The 26,164-nt window shown below is 36.2% G+C and overlaps 2 protein-coding genes across 5 annotated transcripts in view; both read left to right on the top strand.

The window, feature by feature from the left end:
• The window catches only part of LOC123554781 (uncharacterized), a 44,928-nt gene extending 27,153 nt beyond the window's left edge, over positions 1-17,775 (top strand). The window contains exons 11-20 of one of the 2 annotated variants that reach the window (XM_045345127.2): positions 46-123; positions 451-578; positions 2,668-2,754; positions 3,547-3,636; positions 3,946-4,026; positions 4,575-4,776; positions 6,047-6,193; positions 6,740-6,819; positions 14,189-14,277; positions 15,912-17,775. In XM_045345127.2, the coding sequence (XP_045201062.2) occupies positions 46-123; positions 451-578; positions 2,668-2,754; positions 3,547-3,636; positions 3,946-4,026; positions 4,575-4,776; positions 6,047-6,193; positions 6,740-6,819; positions 14,189-14,277; positions 15,912-16,038 (1,109 nt within the window). In that variant the 3' untranslated portion in view covers positions 16,039-17,775. Of the gene's footprint in view, positions 1-45; positions 124-450; positions 579-2,667; positions 2,755-3,546; positions 3,637-3,945; positions 4,027-4,574; positions 4,777-6,046; positions 6,194-6,739; positions 6,820-14,188; positions 14,282-15,911 lie in introns of both variants that reach the window. The other variant, XM_045345128.2, reaches the window with a different exon arrangement.
• Positions 17,776-19,658: 1,883 nt separating this feature from the next.
• On the top strand, positions 19,659-26,164 carry LOC123555564 (uncharacterized). Of its 3 annotated transcripts, none has more exons than XM_045346171.2 (2): positions 19,659-19,818; positions 24,743-26,164. In XM_045346171.2, the coding sequence occupies exons 1-2, from the start codon at positions 19,812-19,814 to the stop codon at positions 25,879-25,881; spliced, it is 1,146 nt and encodes a 381-aa protein (XP_045202106.2). In that variant the 5' UTR covers positions 19,659-19,811; the 3' UTR covers positions 25,882-26,164. The 3 variants fall into 3 exon arrangements, with proteins under 3 accessions (XP_045202106.2, XP_045202105.2, XP_045202107.2); XM_045346170.2 differs by lacking the exon at positions 19,659-19,818 and adding an exon at positions 19,900-19,993; XM_045346172.2 differs by lacking the exon at positions 19,659-19,818 and adding an exon at positions 19,959-20,073.

Below are 26,164 nucleotides of genomic sequence, written 5' to 3'. Positions count from 1 at the left end.
ATAAGATTCAGTCATTCTTCTTATTTATCTTCATACATTTGCTAGGTGATGTAAAACTGGGTGGGCCAACTCAAATGTATGGTGGAATTCTGATGGCTTTAGCTGCAGCGTGGTCCTCTATACGTATGTATATCAAGTTTAGAAGTACTGTATTTGCATAAACGGTACGTAATGAGACAAATACAAATTAATTACGATAACAAAACGCTAGTCATTTTCTTAGATTCATAAATAACTTTTTTCTGCAGTTTCAGAAACTGCGGGCCAGTAAATACAAAACTTTAATCATTTTGTCAGATATTATTGAAATTCCTAAAACTTGCACATTTACATACTGGTGATGTAGTGGAACAGCAAGTCTCTAGGGAAAATTGACTTCCTGTAAATGTCATGTTATAAAACAATCATGAAGGGACAGAAATTGACTACAATAAAAATCTCGAATTGTAGATCGGATCGAACGCCTCGGTAACGGTTCCAATGTTTTTACCAAAATTATTATGGTGACAGATGGTAGGCCAACAGAATCAGAATTAATTGCTGGTCCAGATATTCCAGACAACAGTAAAGTTGACGAGGTAAAAGACGTTAACTTTTGTTTTGTTTTTAAAATACTAGTGTTGGATGGCTAGATCTCGGGCGCAGATTAACTAATAGAGCACATTAAGCTAGTTTATTGTCGCCATTTTAAGCGCCAAAATGGCGGCCGGGAAACTGATATTGGCTTTCTTTGCTGTGCACGAAGAGGAATAAGACAGATTTAGGCGGTGTTAAGATTACTTTGATGTTTTACATTATTTGCATTTATTTGTAACATATCACTAGTTAACTTATTTTGAATCTGAATTGTTAAGTTTTGTCCAAAATGATACAATTTTCGATTTGACGTCTATTGCTATAGGTTTTAATATGTTTTGCAATATCATTTACGTACAGTTTTTTAGCTCGACTATTCGAAGAATAAGTAGAGCTATCCTACTCACCACGGCGTCGGCGTCTGTGTCGGCGTCTGTGTCGGCGTCGGCGTCAAACCTTGGTTAAGTTTTTCGTACCAGTCCACATTTTGACAAAGTCTTTTGAGATAAAGCTTTGAAACTTTCAACACTTGTTTACCATCATCATGGCCGGTTATAGGCAAGAGCATATAACTCCATCAAGGATTTTGGCTGAATTATGGCCCCTTTTGACTTAGAAATCATGGTTACGTTTTTCGTACCAGTTCATATTTGACAAAGTCTTTTAAGATAAAGCTTTGAAACTTTCAACACTTGTTTACCATCACCATGGTCAGTTAAAGGCAAGAGTACATAACTCCATCAGGGATTTTGGCTGAATTATGGCCCCTTTTGACTTAGAAATCATGGTTAAGCTTTTCTTCCAGTTCATATTTTGACAAAGTCTTTTGAGATAAAGCTTTGAAACTTTCAACACCTGTTTACCATCACCATGTCCAGTTATAGGCAAGAGTACATAACTCCATCAAGGATTTTGGCTGAATTATGGCCCCTTTTGACTTAGAAATCTTGGTTAAGTTTTTCGTACCAGTTCATATTTTTTTGTAAAGTGTTTGACATATGGCTTTGAAACTTTTATCACTTGTTTAGTATAATAGTCTTTATCTGTAGGAAAGAGAACATAACTCTGTCATCTATTTTGGCTGAATTATGGCCCTTTTTGGACTTTGAAATTGGTTCTGTTTTCATACAAGTCCATGTTTTGTCAAAACTATTTGACATATGGCTTTTAAACTTTGAACACTTGTTTATCATTATGATTTCCATTTGTAGGCAAGAGTACATAACTATTTTGACTGAATTATGGCCCTTTTTGGACTTTGAAATTGGCTCATATATTGCCATTTAGTGCAAGACTTATCGAAATCAAAGTAATACAGGAACATTGTTTGTCTAATCTATTTATTTCTTTTGTCTGAATATCCGTGGAAATATTTTGACCCCATTCTTCAATCATTTCTTCGAATAGTCGAGCGCGCTGTCATCAGACAGCTCTTGTTTATAATCAAAATACTTGTATGTTTTCTTTTTAATCTATAACAGCATCCGTTCAATTACATCTAAGTTTCTATGTCCCCGTACCTCACAGCCATACAAAGGTATGGTTTGCGCAGTTTTTGCAGTACAGTCTGCTTATCAGTTGGTAGACAGCACAAGTAAACTCTTTTATAAGACAGAACACTGCTTTTGTTGCCTGTTCTTTTTAGCATTAAAAAATGAACCACTTCTGCTGAATAAAGTATCTACATACTTAAACAATACCAGTACTTTCAGTTTTATATTCAAAATCATATACCCTTTTTGAGAAAACTAGAACTTTTGTATCTAAGTTGTTATCGTCACACCATTCAATGCAGATTGAAAATTTGCTTATGTAGTCTTGAATCAGCGTATGGAGAAAACTGGCTGAAACGTTGTTAAGTATTTTGTTACTTACACGTGTAAAATAGAGCTCAAGTGACAAGGGGGTAATCAAATAGCGCAGTGAATAAAGTTTAGCTTAGCAGCATTTTGCTCAGACCCCTTTTGTGATAATAATGGTGCTTATTTATAAGCCAGTGCGACTTTTCTCGGGAAGTGGACTTGAAAGTAACTCGAGAAGCCTTAACATTTGAGTTGCAGTGAATTAGTAAAAACATTGTCTGTTTTACAGACTAAAGCAAAAATATTACAAGAAATGGAAAGATTTAGGAAGGACCATGAGGATTTATTCTTTGTTCCGGTTGGCAATGCAGACCTGGTATGTGGTGTTTTACACTTTTCGCTGCTAAAGAACTAAGTTTTAGTCTAATTTCATCTGCGTGGTGTTAATTACTCCTGAACAATTTGTATTATATATGTATGTGTGTGTTTACTTAACCTGGTTGCAGTCTCCGCTGAGCTGCAGTTCATACCTGCCAATCAATGTTTACGCATTAGTGCCTCATTCTTACCTATACAGGGTTTTCTTGTTTCTTTTGACATACGATTGAAACCTCAAGAGATTCGAAGTTTTGCTGATTCTTAGAAATGGTATATAAGTTATAGATTTCGATTAATTTGGAAATTTCGTTGCACATTTATGTTGACAATATATACCAGACATAAAAATTGTTATACTTAATATTACCCCTTAGAACATACACCAGTTTGTTTTGTTTTTGTTCGATTTTTAGTCACACTGACACAGTTAAGGTCATATGAAGATCTTTCAGGGTTTTTTTTCATGGTGGAGGAAGACCACAGGTGCCCCTCCGGGCCTTGTTTCATGCATGGACGGGCGCCTGCGTAGAACCACCGAATTTCCGTTACACATCTGGATGGTGTCCTCACATGAAGAATTTTACAGCAAAGCGAAGTTTTGAATCCACATAGATGAGGGGCAAGTTAATTAGAGTCAGCGATCTGAACCACTCGGCCTTAGAGGCCCCGAACATAAACCACTCGGCGTCGGAGGTCCAGAACATAAACCAGTTATAGGATTTCTAATACAATGAAATATTAGTCAATTTTAGGAAAAACTGTTTTTCTAAATATGTTTTTTTCTTTTAAGGAGTTTATCAGTACCATGGCCGCTTGTTCGTGCGGAATGGCTCTAGACTACAAACATGGAAAGCGGTTTGCGAGGAGACAATACTTGACTGTAAACCAGACCATGTCCATTTACCATTTATAAAACAAATACAAATTCCAAAATAATTACAACCTATTATTTGTAGAATTCATTTAAGTATTCAACCACTAGGTTAGTTTTTTAAAAGAACGTTTACCATTCTCTTTTTATATGTCTAATATTTTAAGTCACAATTAAACATTTGTCATGTTTTCGAGACAAATGAAAATTCTTTACTTCGACATTGTCTTTTTCTATCTTGAGAATTTTGGCATACCTATATAGCTGACTAAAACTTTCTACACGCCGTTAAGTGCAGGACTTTCTGTTCAATTTTAGGCAAAGTTAGTGGATCCACTGGGTTTGATGGCGGGCATCATGACACATGGTTCTGAGTCTGAGCTTTCTAACGAAGACAAGGTTTTTATCAGTAAATCCAGTAATTTAAAACTATTATATTTCATATCAACATATTTATACAAACAGAGCGGTGAACATTTGTAAAATGTTGACTAAGCGTCTAATACAGTATGAACGGATGAAGGCTTTTTGGTATATACTGGGAGGAATTTAATCTTATTAAATGAGCAAAGAAACAGACGATATTTGTTTGTTTCAGTGTGAAATCAACAACATGTGAATATGTGAGGTATGGTGTTCTGAGCTGGAGATGCTTTGCATGTAAAACGGTCAAAATTCTTTTGATCTATTTTATGTCAACGAAATTTATTCATTCTATAGTTTTTAACCAATGGAAGAGATAGCTGATATAAGAGAAAACTACGTTTGAAGGTTTTCACCCTGAAATACAAACAGTGCATACGAACAGCATGTGATGAATGGTTTTATTCTTGAATAATAGTCCGCTTTTGCATTTGAGGGGATAAAGGGTAACAAAATTATATTTTCTGCTATAGATAATTGTAAAAATTGCGACACAAAATGATTAAGATGTGTACTTTCTACAGAAAGACTTGAGAAATATACAAGAAAGGGAAAAGCGTCACTTTGCGGATAATGTTACAGGTGTAGGTGTAAGAGAGATGTATGCTGAGAGTAAAAGTAAACATTTACCGCCCATCGGAAGCCGCGTCCGTAGAGGTCCTGACTGGCACTACGGAACCCAAGATAGTCATGGTCTTGGAACGGTTATAGGTCATACAGATGATGGTAAGATATTGCAATAATTCTGCTATAGGGTTAGAGAACACTAATTGTTTACCCCATAGACTTCCATTATAACATTATGGCCTTCCTTAAATCGAAACATGTATATCTAATCACATTGTTTTTTCAAGAAATATCTTAGTTCCACCAAAATATTGGACGAAAAATATATGAAAAGTGATACTTCATTTACGTAATTTTCGTGTTAATGAGATGATCTCCTGTTCACGTCATTTGTTTGATAAAACGTTTTTCAATACACATAAAATGTAGCCAATTTTGTCAAAATGTATAATAAAATACGGAAAATGAAATGCAGTAAAAACATTCAATTTTGAAAAAAAAATCGCTTCTTGGGTTTCTTTCTACGACTGACCTATCGAACGGACAAACATTACCTTATTCCCAGGTATACGCTTACCTTATTTCCTGTACTTTATGTGCCTCCCCCCCCCCCCACTCCCCCATGAGTGGTGGGGGCATATAAATTTGCTCTTGTCCGTCCGTCCTTCCGTCCGTCTTCCGTCCGTCCGTCCTTCCGAAAATGTTGTGTCGCGTCTAGCTCCAAAAGTATTTGACCTAGAGTCACAAAACTTTACAGGAATGTTGGTCAGCATGTGCACCTGGGGTTTCGCGTCCGGATTCTTTCAGTATTGTAGGAGTTATGACCCCTGACTTATTTTGTTTTTTAAGTTTTTTCATTACACAAGACCAGACTTCTTGTCCAGACTTACTCAAAAAAAAAAAAGATTGTGAAACGTGTATGTTAAAATGTACTTGACCTAGAATTATAAAACATTATAGGATTGTTTTAAAGCCTGTGAAATGTTCTCTTTAGAATTTTACTCAGCTAGGCCAGAGTTAGGGCTAACTAAATGAAAAATACACATAAGGTTCTTAGGTTTGTGTTGCAGACATCTTAAACATTATTTAACCTGAGTCATAAAACTATGTTACAGTGGCAGGAGGGGGGCACCTGTGTCCTATGGACACACATCTAGTTTGATTTGGTGGTTTCTGAACATGGATCAATCAGGGAAGATGACAGCTTGTTGCTTTAATTTGTCTGTTTCTTATTTCTTTCTATATTTTTCTCAAATATGAATCAATGTAAAAATGCAGTCAAGTCAATATATATTCCGAGGCTAAATTGATGACACAAATCAAAGATCATTTATCTTATTGCCTATCTAAATAATCACGTTTTCAAGTGTAAAGGTTTTAGCTGTTCTGTCGCAAAATGAATCGATCAAAACGTTTTCAATTGATTTAGAGCTTCAGGTATGGGTGGAATGGGACACCAATGGACATCAGAACATATACATGTATGGACTAGGAGGTTATGATGTGCTTATAGTGGATGAACCAAGGACGTTAAAACCAGGAGAGATGATTGCTGTTGGCTGTGAAGTGAAACCAGGTACAGATACACTAGAACTCATAATTATATAGAATAAAATACTTACAGTTCAATAGTACGAACGTTCACGTTTTCACACTTCACGATTTTTTTCTATATTACAAGCACATGTTATTGTGAAGTATGAAATCATAACTTCACGATTTCACATTTAATTAACTTTTAGATATAATCAGGAAAGCAAGATTATTGAGAGTCATAAATCTAGGTAAGGGTATATCTCTTGTTTTGTTGCATCTAACGTCACACCGACACAATTGTAGATTCTTTGGCGTCTTTCAAGCTTTTGGTGGCGGAAGAACCCAGGTGCCCCGTCGTACATTATAATCAGGCCGGGCACCTTGGTGAAACCACCGACCTACCGCCAGCTAGCTAGATGGCTTGTACATGTGAACGACTTCTACATCCCACAGCGATGACGGGCAAGTGATTCGAAGTCAATGACCTTTACCACTCGGCAAAGGAGGCCCCGTGGATATATCTGTTGTGCAGTCTTTTATCCAGATAACTGTACACGTCAGCTGAAATATAATTATCTGTTTAAAGGCAAGGACTGGAGAAGTTCAGAAGGGAATATGAATCGTGGGGTAGTCATAAAGTTGGATAAAAGAAACAAGAAAGCAACAGTAAGTTTGAATTTTTTGCTGTTGAGAATCTGGAAATATTTTAATTGGATAAATGGACTGTACTAGACCAAATCATCATTTCACTTCATTTCAAATAATCAAATAGAATTCATGCTACATATATGGCCAAATAAGTAGCTTAAAACTGGTAGTAGGTGGTCTATGAATGTGCACATCAACTTCTGCATACCAAACTGTTCGTCAGAATATGTAGTTTTCAGAACTGCCTGATGCCAGTTTCTAGTCACTGGGCAAAGTCCTCAAATTCAAGATGGCCGCCAACATGGCCGCTGATACATGAAAATGATACCCAATGCATAAAATTGCAAAATTAAAGCATTTAACTGTTGTAAATTAATTTGAAGTTATTATAAAAATGTGAAAGTTATAAATCTGCAAAATAATATGCATTTATCGATACGAAATACAACTTTTTGACACATTTTATACCAATTTTATATGGACTAAAATGTGATAATACTATTTTCTTGAACATACGGTCAATATACTATGTTTGTATTCCTCTATTTACAGTTGTTCCTTATCCCGTGTTGAATGAGTGATAATAAATTGTAATAACATTATTATTTTGTTAAAGGATACATTCAAATTATTGATAATATATATATTTAAATGGAGGGGGGTAATTCAATATAGAATATATCTAATAACAGGTAAAATAAAAAAATTAATTGATAATCATCTTCAGTTATGTATACATCCTACTATAGTTTCATTATCAAAACAATGTATGAACTACGAAATATATATTTAAACCAAACGTACCAAGTTTATTTAAAAATGGCCGCCAAGATGGCTGCCGCAATGTTTTTTCTATGATTTATATTTTATACCGGCAGCAACACCTTTGAAGACTCTGCTATAGCTTGTTGATTTCTTCGCGTTATAGCAGTCGTACATTATGTTGATTATTTAATTGCATTGCGATTTATAGAGTAAACTGCAATCTTTTTTGATATTTATAAAATAAACGAAACAGAACACAGGTATATACATCCATACCAGATATAGGTTATAAATGTAAATATTGATTAAATGAATCTTTCCCCTACACCAAATATAGTGGACGCAACTTGACCCCGATGGTTGACCTTTGCATTATAATACATGATAAGGCACAACCTATTATTGAAAAGGAGTGTACGTAAAACACGAGCTGCACGAGAAAAAGGAAATACAAATTTGCGTAAATATAAATTAGTGTATTGGAAAGTTTTAACTGATAAAATGTAAATAAATATACTTTGATACTGCACTGTATACAAACTAATTCCATATAAATATACACGGCTACTCTAAGCACCCTTGATTTCTACAATGAAATAATCGATATGAATAAATAGCCTAAGGTCAACCATCGCGGTCAAGTTGCGACTACTATACACAGTAAATAAACACTGCATAAATACAGGGCCTGAGTACTTTTGGCTGTTAGGGTCAAAACACCCGTTGTGCTCGTTCCAATAATGTCTGCCACTGTCTGGGCAGTCATGCCCAACAAATGTTAGCTGCCAAATCTGGAAACACCATGGGACAAACTGCCCAACAAATGTGGGCTGCCAAATCTGAAAACCCCATGGGACAAAATGCCAAACAAATGTGGGCTGCCAAATCGGAAAACCTAATGGACAAAATGCCCAACAAATGTTGGCTGCCAAATCTGAAAACCCCATGGGACAAAATGCCCAAAAAATGTGGGCTACCAAATCGAAAAAAACCCCATAGGACAAAATACTGAGCATTCGACTCCAGCATAAACAAACTATCGGGAATTTATTATTTCCAGTCGATGATCTGGTGAATACTCAAAATGGCCTGGACATTCCCTACCAACCATGTGGTAAATGCAGGGAGAAATTGATCCTTGAGAACATACACTATACAAAATGGTAACCTCCCTGGTTTAATATCTTACATCATATAAAATTTACAAGGATAATCTCCCCTTTGTTAAACATCTAAACTGACCAGTCATAAAATAGGCAATTCATGTACATTATATACAATTACAAGTGTAACCTCCCCTGTTTTATATATTCTGAATTCATCGGTTGTAAAATTTCACCTACATCATGTAAAATTTACAAGGGTACTCCCCTGTGTACATCAAAATATAAATATAAAACTAAGACTCCTAGTTATTTGAAATATTGTTTACTCTTGAAAAGTGACCCTCTGGTCAGTCGGAGAATCACTGATCCTTCAGTTCAGGACAATCTCTTCTCAGGTGATCTCCCTGACAATTAAAGCATCTCGCTGGAGATCTAGGCAAAGTACGATTCTACAGCCAGTGATTCCCCCCACAATTAAAGCAGCCTCCCCCATTCCGACTAGGACTACCTGATCTACCCGGACTGTTTTCCCGATACTTATTGCTTCCGGGACTATACGGAGAGGGGTACAATGATTGATCAACTTTGGCGGTAAGCTCAGTCGGTAGCGTTTTCTTGGTATTTAAGTTGGCTTTTGCTAGCGGTCTCCTGGACTTTAATCATACTATTTAGTAACTCTGAGAGGGTATGTTGCGTTGGGGTTGGAGCGACTTTAGAACTAATAGTCGGACTTGAACTATCCGAGTCTGTACTGGAGGAAGCCTCTATGAACGTCTGGGAATTGACTCCCTAGTAGCCCTAATATTTGGACATTCCTTATGCGGAGACAGATTGCCCTGTAACGCATTATGGCACTGTTGAAATTCCTTAGCACGTTCTAAGCACGAGCGTATTTTAGTTTGAGATGGATCACATGTTCAGCTACACTTACGTCCCGCATTCCATAACAAAAACAGGTTACAGCCTGTGATTCTGTCAATGCCTGGTCAACGGATGGAAATGCCTTAGTGGCCAATTCTAACACCCTATCTGACAAGTCGTCAAGGCTCTCATCGGGGCATTGTGTAGCAGACTGAAGCTGGACTAGATATCTTTTAGTGGGGCGTGGGGGTTAAAGCCTCAAAAATCCGTTCCAATTCTATAATTAGTTCTGCATAGGAGATGTTAGCCCTACGTGTGATTGAGTTTGAGAAGAACTCCCCCGCCTTCCCGGAAAGGTTCAATTCTATATGAAATTTGCTCTGTTCTTCTCCCATTTATTATAACGTGCGTATGTTTCAAACTTACGACGGAAGTTTCGCCAACTTGAAGTGCCATCATATAGTGGCAGTTTTGGCAGCTTTAAGTCTCTTCTTGGAATTTTCTTTTAGTCTTGCAGAAGGTTGTGCGAGAGCAATCCCATTTTGGTTCATAAACCGCACACCCGAGCTATTATAGTCATGCAAACCAGAATTACTGGGGAGCACGTAAGGCGCCTGCTGTTGAGTCCCAAATAGCCGATTGGGGGCCCAGGTTTCATGGTTCAAGATGGAACCATTGGTTGGTAAATTGACTAGAGCCACAGCACTGACTTGATGTTCATAAGGCGTTGTATCTCTTGAATCCGAATATAACAGACCAGAACCTCCCCAAGGGTACATGATCTGAGCCGCAATCGACTCATTTACACTGGGTAAGATCTGTGTCCTTGTGGCAGGCACTTGGAACGGTGCCCTAGCATGCACATTTGCATAAGCTGGGTGCGGATCATGGGAGTAGCAACGGCATCAAGTGGCATTGAAGCAGCCATAGTGTATGGTGTCGAGGCCACTAAAGATATATTGGCGGGCATTTGCGCAAAGGACGCAGTCGTATGGTAAGATGGCAGTGCAGCAACTGTAGTATCTGGGATTGAGGGTAGACCGGACCAAGCTATACTAGTTGGAATGGATTGAACTCCAACGAAACCCATTCCGGGTGCCAGGGGTTGACACAAATAACCACCTCTGGGTTGTGCTACGCGAGAGGGAGCTTGTATATTTGTACTAAGTGTGCCACTCATACAGTAGGGTGTTTGTGCAACAACATGGTCACTAGCTCCATGTGGAAAGGTTCGAACCACCGTTTGTTCCACCGGTGAGATGTGATACAGGAGCCATAGCCGGTATATTTGTACTAATTCTAGGGGCCTGAGCCCCTGTGTCAACCATAGGGTAGGGTTGTCGAACCAGAGCGTTTTGATCAGGTGGATGGATATTATTCCAAATGTCACTTGTGGGTTTTGGTGCAGAAACTGTTGCGGGTACATTTGTGTCAATAGGAGGGGGTGGTCGCCTGTGCTACCCATATGGTAGGGTGGTCTAGCAATAGCATTCTGGCCCCCGTCAGGTGGACGGGACTGATCCCAAGGGCCACCTGTAGGATGTAGTGCGGGCATAGTTCCTGGCACATTTAAACCAGTTGTAGGGCCCTGCAGTCCTGCTTCTCCATATAATTGGGCGGTCGTGCCAAAGTGGACTGTTTTATGTCGGGCGGACACAGCCTATTCCATATTTCAGCCTGAGATTGTTAAACTGGTACAGCTGTACCATGATGATGGTCAAGTTCCCCACTCCCACTCATAGGATATAGCGGCATATACTTGGATGCTGGTACAATTATACCATGTTGCGGGGCACGTTCCCCGGAACCACCCAAAAGATAATATGACACAAAAGCTGATGAGGGCGTATTCGTACCAGGTGGAGGTACTTGCCCCCGGTACCACTACTAAGACACGGATGCGGGCGTATTTGTACCATGTGGAGGTACTTGTCCCCCAGTACATCTTGATGCCATAGTCAGAACTGGTTTATATGTAGCAGGAGTCTGGCACACTTTGCCAGCATAGAGGTTCGATACTGCTTGACCCGTCGGTTCAGACATACGGGAGGCGGGGCCTCGGCCCCTCATAATATTCGCGTGATGCGATACCAAAGATGAACTCTTTTCATTTGTATTTGGATAAGGGGAATGATCCCTCGTGCCACCCGTAAGGTTCGAAGATGTATGCATTGCTGGATCAGACATACGGGAGGCGAGGGCTTGGCCCCTCTGAATATTCGCGTGATGCGATCCCAAAGATGGACTCATTTCTATAGATATAAGTAAGCATTTTATTTCTACAGACACAACTTACTTCTTACAAGTAAACTTTAAATCGGAAATACATTTTATGTATGAGTTGTACGTATTTGATGTATACAATGATACCCCATTAAAAAGTGCCTAGATAGCTTCATGCATATGTTCTCAAAGACCTTCTTCAATTTAAGGCTTTTCTACATTTTGTTCTGCTATAATTACCTCATACTACAAAGAATGAGAAAACATATGCTGTCTTAAATAACAAATAAATAAAATTAAGATGTTGATTTTTCAAAACCATGACTTACATGTAGATTACTTAAATCATATTGTGTCAGTTTGTATCAATCAATATGTGTTCAATGTATGTTGTTTTGTTGTTGTTGTTTTTTTTTAGAATTTAATAACATTCTAAATATTGTTTATTGAAATCTTAAAAAGATGTCATTGCAGAGCAGTATTCCATATTTTACTGATATTATCATATCACACAAGCTTACAAGCTTACAACTGAACATAAAATGTCGAAGACATTATTATGTATGTTGTATATTAATCAGTTTTACATTCTCTTTTTACAAGAAAATGACTAGCCAACAGTAAATAAGTTTCAGTATTTTATGTAATTGCTAAAGAAATATTCTATTAAATGCTGTTTTAATCTTCGAATTTACATTTCAGCCTGTTTTAATTACTTTTAACGAACATATGTTTACTTCAAGATTGAGCCGTGTCATAATGTGAAAATGATATATTTTCATCATTTACTGATTACCCACACCAGTTATGTAACTTAGTCTTAAAAATGTCGGTATATATGCCACATTTTATTCATGTAATAGTTCTTTTTCACGTATTTGTTCCGTCAAGAAAACAAATGCACTTTAAAAAACCTGCACCTTTACTTAATATGGATTTTAAAGTATTACACATATTATATGTAAGTGTACATAGATTTACCCCACCCACTAAGCTGTTTACTTAGCCCTTGATTGTTGGATTAACAGATAATACTTTAATTAAAAGTTGTCATTACAAATACTTATGATATAGTTTATGAAATTCTGAACATAATAAAGCATAAAACTTGTAAAATATAACCAAGCAATTAAAAGTGGTAGAATTATTAAAAGAATGTATGTAAAACAACGATTTTTTCTGATCGTTTTGCATGCAAAATCCATCATATTTTGTAAGAATATATTTCAATTTACTTAAAGATGAAATAAACTATGTTTTAATCTATTCTGCAACAGAAACCAGTATAAGTCTAGGACGATGCCTTTAAATTTGAAATATATTGTCCAGTCAATATGTATAGTATGATTTTTAATTTTCGGCAGCCATATTGGCGGCCATCTTGAATTTGAGCACTTTGCCCATCACTTGCATTCTGGCATCAACTGGTTTTGGAAACTTAAGACTCTTGCAAACATTTTGATATATAGTTTGCGATGTGCACATTCGTAGACCACCTACCCCTCATGGAGGTGAACTCGTTTGCGACAGTAAATGTAATATGTACTAGTGTTGTTCTTCATCCAATGCAGATATACAAGTCCTAGCGCCGAAGGACAAATGTGTTACTGGTCACTTTATAGCTCTAAATCAACTACCAAGTTTCAACCTCGCGTCATTTGAGTTTTCCTTCTACTTGTATGTGACCGCATCACACAAATAGTTTGAACGTGTAAAAAAAAATGGTCCCATATTTATTTTTCATAATCTTGGTATTGTGTGAGTGTGTGAGCAACTAAGGGCTACTATTTTAAACAACAAAAACAAGCAGCAACGGATTCTAGAATAATTATGAACATTATATTCACATTCGAAATATTCAGAATCACTCCGCTTTAGGGTTAGGGTTTAGGGTTAGGGTTAGGGTTGAAACTGGCTCCACCCTGGGGCAAACTTAGTTTTACATAGAGTTTTATAGGGAAAACTTCTTGTCTTGAACCACAATGCATAGAGCTTAGATATTTGGCATGTACTATTGTCTAGTGGACCTCTACCAACATTTTCAAATCATGACTGGTCTATGCACAATGTTGATTCTTCAGGTGTATCGGTTGAAATATCACTCAATATAAAGCACTGGCTATCAGTCCTTTCAGGGCTTTGATTTTATTATACACATTAACAACCACGGGTGTCTCTTTGAATCAATATACATAAGATAATTATCTCAGTGTATTATACTTAGACAACGCAAAATATGTTTAACAATCCTCGTTTACACAAATGCGCTCCTGTTTCGCTCAGTTTGATTAAAGACAGTCAAACCAGGGGCAGAGACCACCTTTGAAAAACACTACTCAGTTTTGAAATGTTTCCCGTTACCTGTTTTTTACAGTCCAAATGCAGTATGAAAAATTGCATCTATGCTAATGACACCTTTTCATTTTCATTAGGTTCGTTGGAATAATGGTAAAAGAGGAGATTACACGTACGGCGACGGCGCCTTGCAGGAGGTAGACGTAAAGACGGAAGCTGAAAATCTGAAAGTATCTTTAATTAATATACAAAAACAAAATACAAAAATGCGAATATGAACTTTGAACGACTGCGGTGACGACCGCCATTGCTGTGACAAGTTTTATTTTATAAAATATATAAAAGACAATCTATTAATATTGGAAGTGGAGAACACGGCTGTTTAGTGTATTTTAACACGTTTATATAAATTGTGTGTATGTATAGTCCCACTTACAGTTGAATTTTGGGACGTTATAAAGCATAAATTAATACAAGATAACTTCGGTCACCATGTCAGAGTATAGTAAATTCCAAAAATATAGTCTGATTAGATATCAAGATGTAATTACAAATGTATACGCAGTTTTGAACGGCAAAATTAGTTTTCACATGTGTTCTCTGAATTTGGTAAAGTTTGCTGTGCACTGAAATTTTACACCTCATGGCGCCTAAAGAAATATCCTTATAATAATAAAGATATTAATAAATAAAGATATCAATATACACAGAATGAAGACTATTTTATATCACCCTGCAAATTACGTGTCGTGATCGGACCAGGACAAAGGAAAATGAACATATTACACTGGGTACTATAATAGTCCTGCCGAATTATGTGAATGTAGAAGAATTGTTTAACGATAAGGAAGATAGACAAAGTTGCATGCCCATTTTGATCAAATGGACGTATTATGGAATGGTGATGTCCGTCCTTCAACATTTTCATATACATAGTATTCAAGTATTCAAATATAAGGTTGAATAGGGTCCTTATTTTTTTTTACTTATTTATTTTTTTCTTTGCGGAGGGGGAGGGAGAGGGGGCAAGGTCATAGTGGTCAAGAGACTAAAAATAGTTTCCGGACTCAAAAATCATAAAACATAACATATACGGCATTCAATCTTTAAACGTTAATTTGGTACCACCAGTGGAAGATCCCTATTGGTTCTGGGATAAGTAGCTCAAAGGTCAAGGTCTCAGGGACTTTAATTAATTTCTTGTTGTTTTTTATTATGCTTTGTTTTTCGTTTACGGGTTATAAATCAGGAGGTATATAACAGCTTTCAAACTTTATACGATGACTAAGCACCTTTTGAGGAGGATCCCTATTTTTGTGTGGTCAAAAGGTAGTAGGTCAAGTTCGTAATGACCCGGAGACTGAAAATGGTGCCCTGTGTATAACAGCTGCAGCTTTCAAGCTTCACATAATGATGGAGTACCACTAGAGGAAGATCCCTACTGATTTTGGGACCAGAGGCCCAAAGGCCAAGGTCATAGGGGCCTGACTTTTGATTATTTTTTCGTACCCGGGGCCACACGTGAGGATATATAACAGTGGCAGCTTTTGACTTTTTTGCAATGACTAAGTTTCAATGGAGGAAGATCCCTAATAATAATTTAGGTCAGTGGTTCGCAGGTCAAGGTCACAGGGATCTATTTGTTTTACTTTCTGTTAAGTCATTCTATCTTAGTATCCGTCATGCACACCCTGCACTTCCACATCCAAACACATTCTAGCCAACACACCTCAAAACATATTGTTGTTTTTAATGCCCATTTTACTGCTCTGACCTATTATTCTTACGAATGAGCGTATTATGCCCCATAAGGCGGAGCTCTTGGTGTGTAATGTGATAATTTCAATTTATCTTTTATAGAAGTGACGGCCGCTACTCCAAAAATTCGAGTTCAGCTTCAAGCAACGACTGGGAAACTTCTACAGGCATGACCATTGAAGAATTCGCAGTTAAACAGATGAAGAATAAAAATAAAAACTCAAAATAGTTTGAAAAAATTTTACCAACATGTGATAAAATACACATAGTAGCATGGTCAATTGAAATAGCATTTACAAATATGTTGAATCACCAGTAAATGTTGTTACCTGCGGCATATTGGAATACAACAAGTAGTATAGCACATGGGGACTGAGTGATTTCACGTGACTTTTTACCGATATGCGATTGGCTTATCGCATTTATGGAACGCCGTTTTAGCAATATAGCTGGCACTCTATATGATATATAGTAAAATATTTGTGACCTGAATTCCTCATTTATTAATTTCATATAATTTATTCAAACTTTCAGCAATGATTAATATTGATACCTAGTTGTGCATAAGGATTTTTGTGTTAATTTCTCCTCAGTTTCCTAGAGTATGGTCCTGTGTTGTCAACGAAGTGCTGGTGAAGGCATGATCAAATTTGTGAAAGCTCTTGTAAAGTATTTCAATATAGCCAAGGAATGTAAACCTGTTGAGCTAAAAGTTATGTTATACATGAAAGGAAAATATAGTTATTTTTGCTTAAAACAGTTACTTTCAGAATTAAGAAATACATATTTCATTGATCTACTTGTAAATCATGTAGAACTGAGTAATATTTCCTACATTAAAGCGTAATGGTGTAATAAAACGAAAAAAAACAAGAACGTTATTCACCCATAAGTTACTTTTTAGGCTGAGTGGTCACACATATATACATCCATAACAATTTCTGGTTTGTATAACTTCTGGCCGCAGGAAATCTTTCGACTTGTTACATACTGGACTGGCATTTCCGATTTCTGGTGATTTCACCTGTGCTGGGAATCTCCATCTTACATGATGACTCTCGTGCTGTAAATAACATATAACGAACTACATCTATGTAGTAATTTCGTGCAGTAATCATTATTTTTACATAGAACCGAATAAAAATTAAATACCTTGTTAGTTCTTCGTTATTCCACATACGATATTTTTCGAAAATAAAAAAAAAACGTTTCATTGAAGATGATAAAACAAAACCTGCGCTTTATTTGATTCTATTTTACCGTTATGTGTAGAATATGGCATGCAAGAAAAAGATTCTATCACTGGTTATAAGTGCAGGTGGGAATACCCGGCTCTCGTGTAATTGTTCACGGGGTAACTCGGCAGTGCCTCATTTACAGTTACACTCGAGCTTGGATCTTTCGACCTGCATCTACAACCAGTGAAAGAATCTTGTATTCAAACATAAGTGAAAATATCCACTATTACTGTTACTATTATAAAACCGCTAGATACCCGTATTTGAATACTGACTTTTCATTTGAAGATTTTTGTTATTTTAAGAACTAAAAGATTCCGAAAAACCATACATTAATTCACGTATTTTTTTTTATCGACGCCCGTTTTTATCTTATTTACAGATTTAAATGAGAATCATTTTAATTTCTTCAACGATCAGTTGTTTTTAATGTGTAGTATTTTTATTTCCATTAGTGATGCTCAGTGAGCGTTGTTTTGTGTGTAGAATTTCTATTTCCATTAATGCTACCCAGTGAACGTTGTTTAGTGTGCAGAATTTTTGCTTCCATTAGACTAAGTGCTACCATGTGAGCGTTGTTTTGTGTGTAGAATTTCTATTTCCATTAATGTTACCCAGTGAGCATTGTGTTGTATGCAGTATTGTCATGAACACCACTCGGTGAGCATTGTTTTGTGTGTAGAATTTCCATATCCAGGACTATTTTTCAATAAAAACAACTTAGTGAGCGTTGTTTTATATGTAGTACTAGTATTTTCATTCCCTCGGTAAGAATTGTTGCCAGTGTCACTGACATCACTCATTGAGAAATGATGTGTGAGCTGTACTCCCAGTGTCTTGAAAACACCTCAATTTACATTGTAACATCAGAGTAACACTCCAAGTAACGTAAAGAAGACTTAGTGTGTACTGTTGTGTGACTAGTACTCCCAGTGTCGTGTACGGCATTCAGTAAGAGATGTTGGCCGAGAAGAACTCCAGCTTCCATCCGCACTACTATTATAGAAACTGTTGTGTGAGAAGTATCCTTCGTGTCATGAATACTCTTCATTTATAATAAGCATTTTCAGTGAGAAGAACACACAGAGTCATTATGACAAGTCGGTGAACAGTATCAGTATGTGAGTACCACGCCAAGAGTTGTGAACACGGTTGAGTGTCATGGACACTTCTACATGAGCAATATTGTGGGAACAAATCTTCTGGTGCCTCGAATATAACTCGATGAGCTCTGCTGAGTGTGAAGTCTCAATGCCGAGAACACTTCTAGATGACCAAAGTTGTGTGAGTAGAACTTCAAGTGCCGTGAACATGCATGTAAGTCAGTGAGCTCTGTTGAGTGTGTGAACACCTCTAGATGAGCAATAACGTGTGAGTAGAACTTCTGGTGTTGTGAATATAACTCAGTGTTCATTCTTCTGAAAAAAGTACTCAAAGTGCCGTAAACCCTTCTAAGGACTGTTATCTCAGTAAGCACTGTTGTGTGAGTAGAACTGTCAATGCCGTGAACAAAACTCTCAGTGAGCGCTGTTCAGCGAGTATACCTTAAAACGCAGTGAACTCTACCAAAGGATCAAAGATCAGTGAGTAAAACAGGATAAATGAGTGAGTATTGGTGAGTTAGTAGTGTTCCTGGTACTGTGAAATCTACTTGGTGAGCCCTGTTCAGTGAGGAGAAGTCCACGTGCCATGAACATTACTCAGTTAACTGTGTAGAGTGAGTGTAAATAACATGTAAATGAAATACATCATGTGCCGTGATCACTAATCACTTAATGTTCTCTCCATATGAAACGTTGTATGAACAGAAGTCGCAGTGCCGTGAATAGTGTTCAGTGAGCACTATTGTGTGAGTAGGTGTATCAGTACTCAATATAAATGTTAAGTGAGAAGTGACATAATATTTGAACCTTATTCTGAAATGCTTAACATTATTGTTGATGCGAATGTCGTGCTTGCAATATGCCTCATTAGTCCTTGAAATGTTCGTGCTTTGATCCAGTCAGATAAACATGTAATACTTTCTTCGCAAAAATGTCTCTTTTTGTTGACATGATATTTAAGTTTTTCATGCAATAGATGTTAGCACTCTGCATTTTAAAAGAAATAGCTTCTTCTTGTGAATGTACCTTATGCTACAATTCAGTTATAAGAATAATTTATCAAACAGATATTATAGTTTTTGTTTTGTTTCTTTTTTCCACCAATAAATTTGGAAGAAATTAAAATCTTCCTGAAGCTGACGCAACACAGATCTGTTCCAATACGTGAAATCATTTTCATTTTTTTTTTCAAAATACTGGCTTGGAACTATAGGCATAGAAGAGCAATCATAGAATAACAATTTCTAAACTGCATTAAAGTGAACTATTATTAAATCGAGCAGAATATTTTTACACACATTCATGACAAATCATTCAGTGGCCATACATTTTTTAAATGAAATAAACAATTTGTTTAGATTTTCTAGTGTATAACGTTCTGGCGTCGAAAACGTGATTTAATATCTCCCAAATACGCGATAAATGCATGAATCATGGCAGAATTATATATAAACGTACATATCTGTACTACTTGAATGAAATATTTATTCCACCTTACCTATTCAATTAGGCAAACAGGCACCCAATGTTGATCAATATCGATTACTTTAAACTGCATTAAATACACTATAGTGTGTATTGGAAACTTACCTGCCTTTAAAACTGAACTTGGATATCTTTTATTATTATAAACGTTAAGATATATTTTGCAGCGAGGATAAATGCCTGGTAATTTTCTTATTATTTTCTCATTTACAAATCGTTTAAAGTTTCTGTAATTGTACATAAATTAGCCTCACATTTGACAAGGTTGTGTGCGTTAAGGCTACGGGGTGGTATTGAAAAATGTTTGATTTAGATCGTTTACGTTGTGTCCGTCAGTCCGTCACTTGGGTTTTATCCGGTCAGTAACTTTGACATATATGGATGGATTATTTCTAAGTATCTTGGCAAATTGTTTGTGCAAATAGCTCTAATGACAAGGTAACTCAGGGAGTTTACTAAAGTTGTCACAATTAAAGTAGTTCTACATATCCTATGTAACTCTTTGGATTAGTGAAATGAAAAATGGGTTACTAATATGATCGAAGTTGAACTTCATTACATTGCATGGCATTACATCATTTCCGCTACCTTAAGCTGTATGTTTCAAACTTCTGACCGGACTGAACAATATTGCAAATCATTTAGTGCACTTTATAAGGCATTTTCGGGAGTTGTTACTGCACACCCTCTTGAACAGCTGCTGATCTGTAACTTACTAATTCTCCTTGTCTTTTGGGTTAAATATGAAGTTGAATGTTTGAGGACGGTATCGGACAATTCGAATGAAAATGTTTCAACAGGTAAAAACTAAACAGCTGCTTTATATCTAATGGAAAGGCAAAAACACAATGAAAAATTACAAGCAAGAAGACGGAAAAGACGGAAAAGTAATGAAAATGCTGTATTTGGTTCTCGCTGTGTTTTGTGGCGGGGTGGGGGTGGGGGTGGAGTTGGGGGTGGGGGGTGATAGTTTATATTTATACTGTTTATAAATGTGTACTAAGGCAATTATATCTAACAATATAGAATATCAGAACTGAGAAAATGAAAAGATATTTGTTAAAATATTTAATTAGAAATAAGCTATAAATCTTGGTATTTTATCGAAATAACACAGACAAAAGCATGAGATATCCGTGATTTTTATGTTTTCCTTTTTTTTGGTGCATGAAGATAGTCATTTATACAGTAAAAATGTCCAGTTAAGATATAAAAGAAAATGTATTTTTGTTACATATTATACGAGAAATTTTCTCAGAAATTAAAACTTAGAAAAAAAAATCATATCATCCCCAACTTTGAGCGTGAAATATACGAGAACCGCAACTCTTGTCGGTATTGATTTTTTGCCTTGTGCGCCGTTGTAGTTGTTTCCCTTTACACTAAATTATCGATAAACCTGCTGTTTGGCATTTATAGGTAAACTCGGCTCTACATTTTTGAGCAACGCATCTTGGTTAGACAGAATTATTGAAGTGTGCAAATTAAAGCAGAATATAACACATCTTTAAGCTACTGTAATTAATTGTATTTTAACATTTATTTTTATAACTCTTTTATTTTATGGACTTTGCTAGAGACCGACATTGTTCCAGGAGTTATAAATAATTATATTATATTAAACAATTAGTAAAATGTACGATTTTACAGTAAAAATATTTGTTTATCATGCGTATGTAATGTTGATTTTCTGTCCTGTATATGTTGAGTGAAGTTATAAGTTTCGTTGAATGCATGGACCGAAAATATAAAAATAAAAAATGCCACTTTTCAGTGGTAAAGGATATACATAAAAAATCACACAAAACGATTCCTTTTCTTTCAAATCCCTTTTGAAAGCCTTTCCCCTTTTTGCTGTGAAACGTAATGTTGTAAAATTATGTTCTCGAGTTGTTTTTTTTTTTAATTTATCGCCCTGAAAATTTCGATTTTGACAATTACTGCATATTGACTGTAAGTGTTTTACGCGTGATGTTTTATGGACCTTTACGAATACACCGGATGGAGACAAGATAAACACCCCAGGCTATGCTAATTACCCCCAAAATACGTCTGTAATAAAAATCATCAACTGAGACATAAAGTAGAGATGTTCTGCCATATATATCTTCTTATAGCTTAAACGATAAAACAGATATTTATTTATTAAATTATTTATCGGCAAATTGATCATAGATGTACTTTTTTTTTACTTATTATACTTTTTTGCATAAAATTTTAGATGGGTGTAGAAAATTATAAAAGAAATTTAGGTGAAGGTTAAGCAGTTTGTTCCAGAATAGTTTCGAACAGCTGGACAATACAACCTAAACTGAATTAAACACAGAAGATATAAATTTTGGCAATTTCTAGTGTCATGTGTGTTTTTAAATGCCTAGATCTACTACTATATAAGTTCAACATTTCATTTGAGTCATCTTTGTGCACATTTATATTATACATACATTTGTTAAAAAAAAACAATACATTTTATAATTGTCTAAAACACATACTATCTTACATTTTACAATTAACCTTAAGTATCTATTTGCTATTAAAAAGTATTGTATTACAATAAAACTTCACTGTTTCACAATATTCGCAGTAAGACCATAAAACATTTGTGAAGAGGTGTCCTACACGATAAACCAACCTAAAACCGCCGTCTATCTGCTGCTTATCAGCGATTATGTAATAGTCGCTAATTGATGGGCAATTTTGCACAACAGGGGTCCCCGTGGACCATGAAGATTTGTAGAGTAGGAATTAATTTTCCTTTATGGAATGTAGAATAATAATATAGTTATAAAAATGTCTTTGTTTTCATAAAAGATTTCTGCCAATATTATGATAATGAAAAAGGTCATATACCGGTGAAAGTGATTATTGTATTTGATAAATATATACTTGTTCTTTTTTTTTTTCAATTTGAATAATAAGTTTCCTTTTTTCATCTTCTACTGAAATGCACGCACGGGTAAATAAATCAAATTATCACCACAGTTAATATGACCATCATTCATTAATTTATAATTTATACTTTTACGTTCACGCAGTGATCAGTGAACGTAAAGAAGCCATGGTTGTATGTAATATTTTAGGCACATACATAACAAAATTTTCGCGAAATGTTTCAACTATTGAAGTTTATTGTAATATCGTCAAAAATTATACCGGCACACAGCTTGTAAAGCAATTACATAGAATTAATTCTAATTGCCTTTTTAATTTAATGCGGACTTTTTAAGACCAATTTATTTCCAATTAAAGATGTGACTTAAAGTTTGCCAATTCAAAAAAGTTTTACTTTTAATCATAAATATTAAATAAATAAATAAATAAATAAAATGCTCGAACAGATATGCAACACATTGATAAGCATTGCCTTGTGTCGTCGTACCGTCAAGTAAATATTTGTGAAAAGCGTGCTCAAGATTGCGATTACTTCATTTTCAAATTAAAATGGAAGCAATTTGTCATAATTCAATTTTAAAATAAAAATTACCCAGACAATGTTCAGACAATGGAGAATACTTCACGAGGTTATAAAATAATGTCATTTTGATAGAAAATGTTTTTATAGCCTTTTAAAACCTGACATAACCGACCTTTTCAAAATTTCTATATAGAAATACATAGAAACCATAGTCATCAACTTCAAACAAAAATGGAAGCAATAAGTTTTTGTATCACATCGATAAAAAATATATTGAAATAAAGGGCAAAAAATGAAGATTACTTCACGAGGTTATAAAATTTTGTTAAATAACGATAAAATTACGTTTTTAATGTTTGAAATATATTTTCCTATACAAATCTATAGTAAAACTGTTTATCGATAAACGTTATCGGGTCCGCGATCCGTGTATATTCAAGGGAGACTACTTTTGCCGAAACTACTGGTCAGTGTATTGGAATGTTGGCCATGTAATGTTGAAATTAGAATTTAGTATCAGTTTTGTAATATTATATTTACAGAAGTAAAGCATTATGAAACTGTGTCAATAAATTTAATTTGTCACGAAATTTAAACCATAATTTGCATCTGTACTGGTTGGGAACCATTTTCCGGACACATTTTCATATTTCGGCTCCATTATTCTCCAAAAAAATATTTGACATAAATGAAGCCCACACTGCACAAACTTCAGCTCCTTCCACATCCGATGTTGTAATCAGCATCGCGTTGTGACGTAAAATATGGGTTCCATGGGGCCTCAAATGGGGTCACTAAAATAAGATAGTTTTCCCGTCAGGTAAACCAGTATCCGGACAAATATTTTGACGGTGTTTTGTTGTTAATTTGATATCAAAACAAGTAATTAAACTATTTCTACACATTTCTTTATTATTCATCTCTTCAAAATTGCACATGAAACATAACCCGACTTTCAATAGCAGCTACGAAAGCAAACCGAGGTTGACTATAAAAAACTCGAATTTCGTCTTGTACGAATTCTTGATAATTCCAATAGATATAGAATAAAATTAGTTCAAAAATCGACAACCCTGCATCTTACGTAACTTTAGGCGTGAAATTAAAAGTAGAACATGTTATCAGAAGACAATCATTATGTAGTTTGATTAGTTCTTCCCCACTTGATACCTCGGCATGTGTGAACTACTGCGCATGCGCAATGCTATCTTCATGCCCCGTTAAGACAGAAAGTTGTTTTGTAAACGCAAGTGAGTTATCATCAAAAACCCAAACATTATACAGCCTTATAAAATGGTGATTTGTTGTAGACATGAAGAACAAACATCTAATTGGTCTAGATGAAACAATTACATGAATAACAACGAAATAAAGCGGATATTACATGTGTCCGGAAACTGGTCCTGTCCGGAAAATGGTTCCCAACCAGTACTTGGTTCTCATATCTGAACACATTTCAAGGCTGGTGATTTATGTAGTCCTGTCTATACCTTTAAATAGGGCATGGTGACATACCTTAATGATCGCTGGAATTAAGTAGATGTTGACGCATATATGAAAAAAAATCTGTCCGTAAAGAAAAATCATAGGAAATGCTGTCAACTGTATTTTGTAACAGACGGAAGAACACATGAATAATCTCGTAAGACCAAAGACAATTCCCAATCTGAACTTTTCTTCGTTTGTTTTCAGTTTATCATCGGAGCAGGGAAATGACGGTTTCTGCGAGACCTTATCCCGGTTATAAACCGGAAAAAGCTGCAGCATCACCAAGACCGGTACCGAGAGTAAAACCTGAGGCTGACAGTTTCGCTGCCAAGGCTCGAGGATCATTTGAGCTTAAATATGGGGCGAAAACAAACCGCACACCGAAACCGGAACCCAAATGTCAAGGCGAGGCAGCTATGTCAAATTATCAAGCCGGGCGTGGAACAGTAAATAAACTAATTGGTGGACGACCGACCCCTCGCTTAAATTTGTCTCCAAAAGCTGTTCCAAGGGTAAAGCCAGAAGCACAAGGTATTGCGGAAGTACATGCTGGAGGTCGCACGGCAGAACTTTTTCATAAGCAGGGCCAACTTCCGTCGTCTCCGCCACCGGCACCGCGTGTAAAACCGGAAGCAGAAAAAGATGCAGAGAAGCATAAAGGTGGTCGTATGGATTGTATCGTTCACAGTCCGAAAAGATTACCGAGCTCAAAACGAGCGCCGCCAAGAGTTAAACCCGATGCCGAAAAGACCGCCGAATTAGGTGCAGGAGTACGAATGAAAAAGTACATACATAAGTATGCCACACCTTTGTCAACACGTGCAATACCAAGAGTAAAACCGGAAGCAGAAAACATTGCAAAAAGTCACGAAGGGAAACCTGCTGCAAAACTGTTACAACAATATGGTCAGCAAACGCCTTCTGCAAGACCCGCTCCACGTGTCAAACCGGAAGCAGAAAATATTGCAGAACCACACAAAGGAGATCGGATGAATTGTCTGGTCCATAGCCCAAACAGGCTGCCAAGTTCGGCACGCGCAGCACCCCGTGTGAAAGCAGAAGGGCAAGAAAACGCTGAACTTGATAAAGGCAAACAAATTAATAGACTTATACATGATTATAGTGCGCCGCCATCTTCCCGTCCACATTCACGCGTTAGTACAGAAGGTGAAGATAATTACCGCAAGGCACAAGGTACCATGGGAGTATTAATGGGTAGTTATGGGCAGTTGCCTCTCTCCAGCAGAGGCGTGCCCCGTGTGACATCAGCAGGTGAGGAGATAGCCCGAAAAAGCGCAGGTGGGAGAATGTCTTGGCTTATGCACGGCGGGAAACGCGGATAACGGTGCTCTTGCCTGAAAAACATTTTGACACGTAATTGTCAAAGAATTAATAAATTTACAAAACAAAATTTCTTGAAACAAACACGTATCTATTTTAGAGATGAGTGCACGTTATTATCCTCATTTGTGTTATCTAAATATGTCAGCAGCCAATAGAATAAAATTTTCTGGATACAATAAGCAGTTTTTTTTTAACTTTTTTTGTAAATTGTTTCGTAACAGATGCATGACGCTCTTATTTTGTTTTTCTGTACATTTACTGAACATTAAATGGTATCTCGTT

This window comes from Mercenaria mercenaria, chromosome 7 (genome assembly GCF_021730395.1).
Source record: "Mercenaria mercenaria strain notata chromosome 7, MADL_Memer_1, whole genome shotgun sequence".
Lineage (NCBI taxonomy): Eukaryota > Metazoa > Mollusca > Bivalvia > Venerida > Veneridae > Mercenaria > Mercenaria mercenaria.
This window is presented reverse-complemented; position numbering and strand designations above follow the sequence as displayed.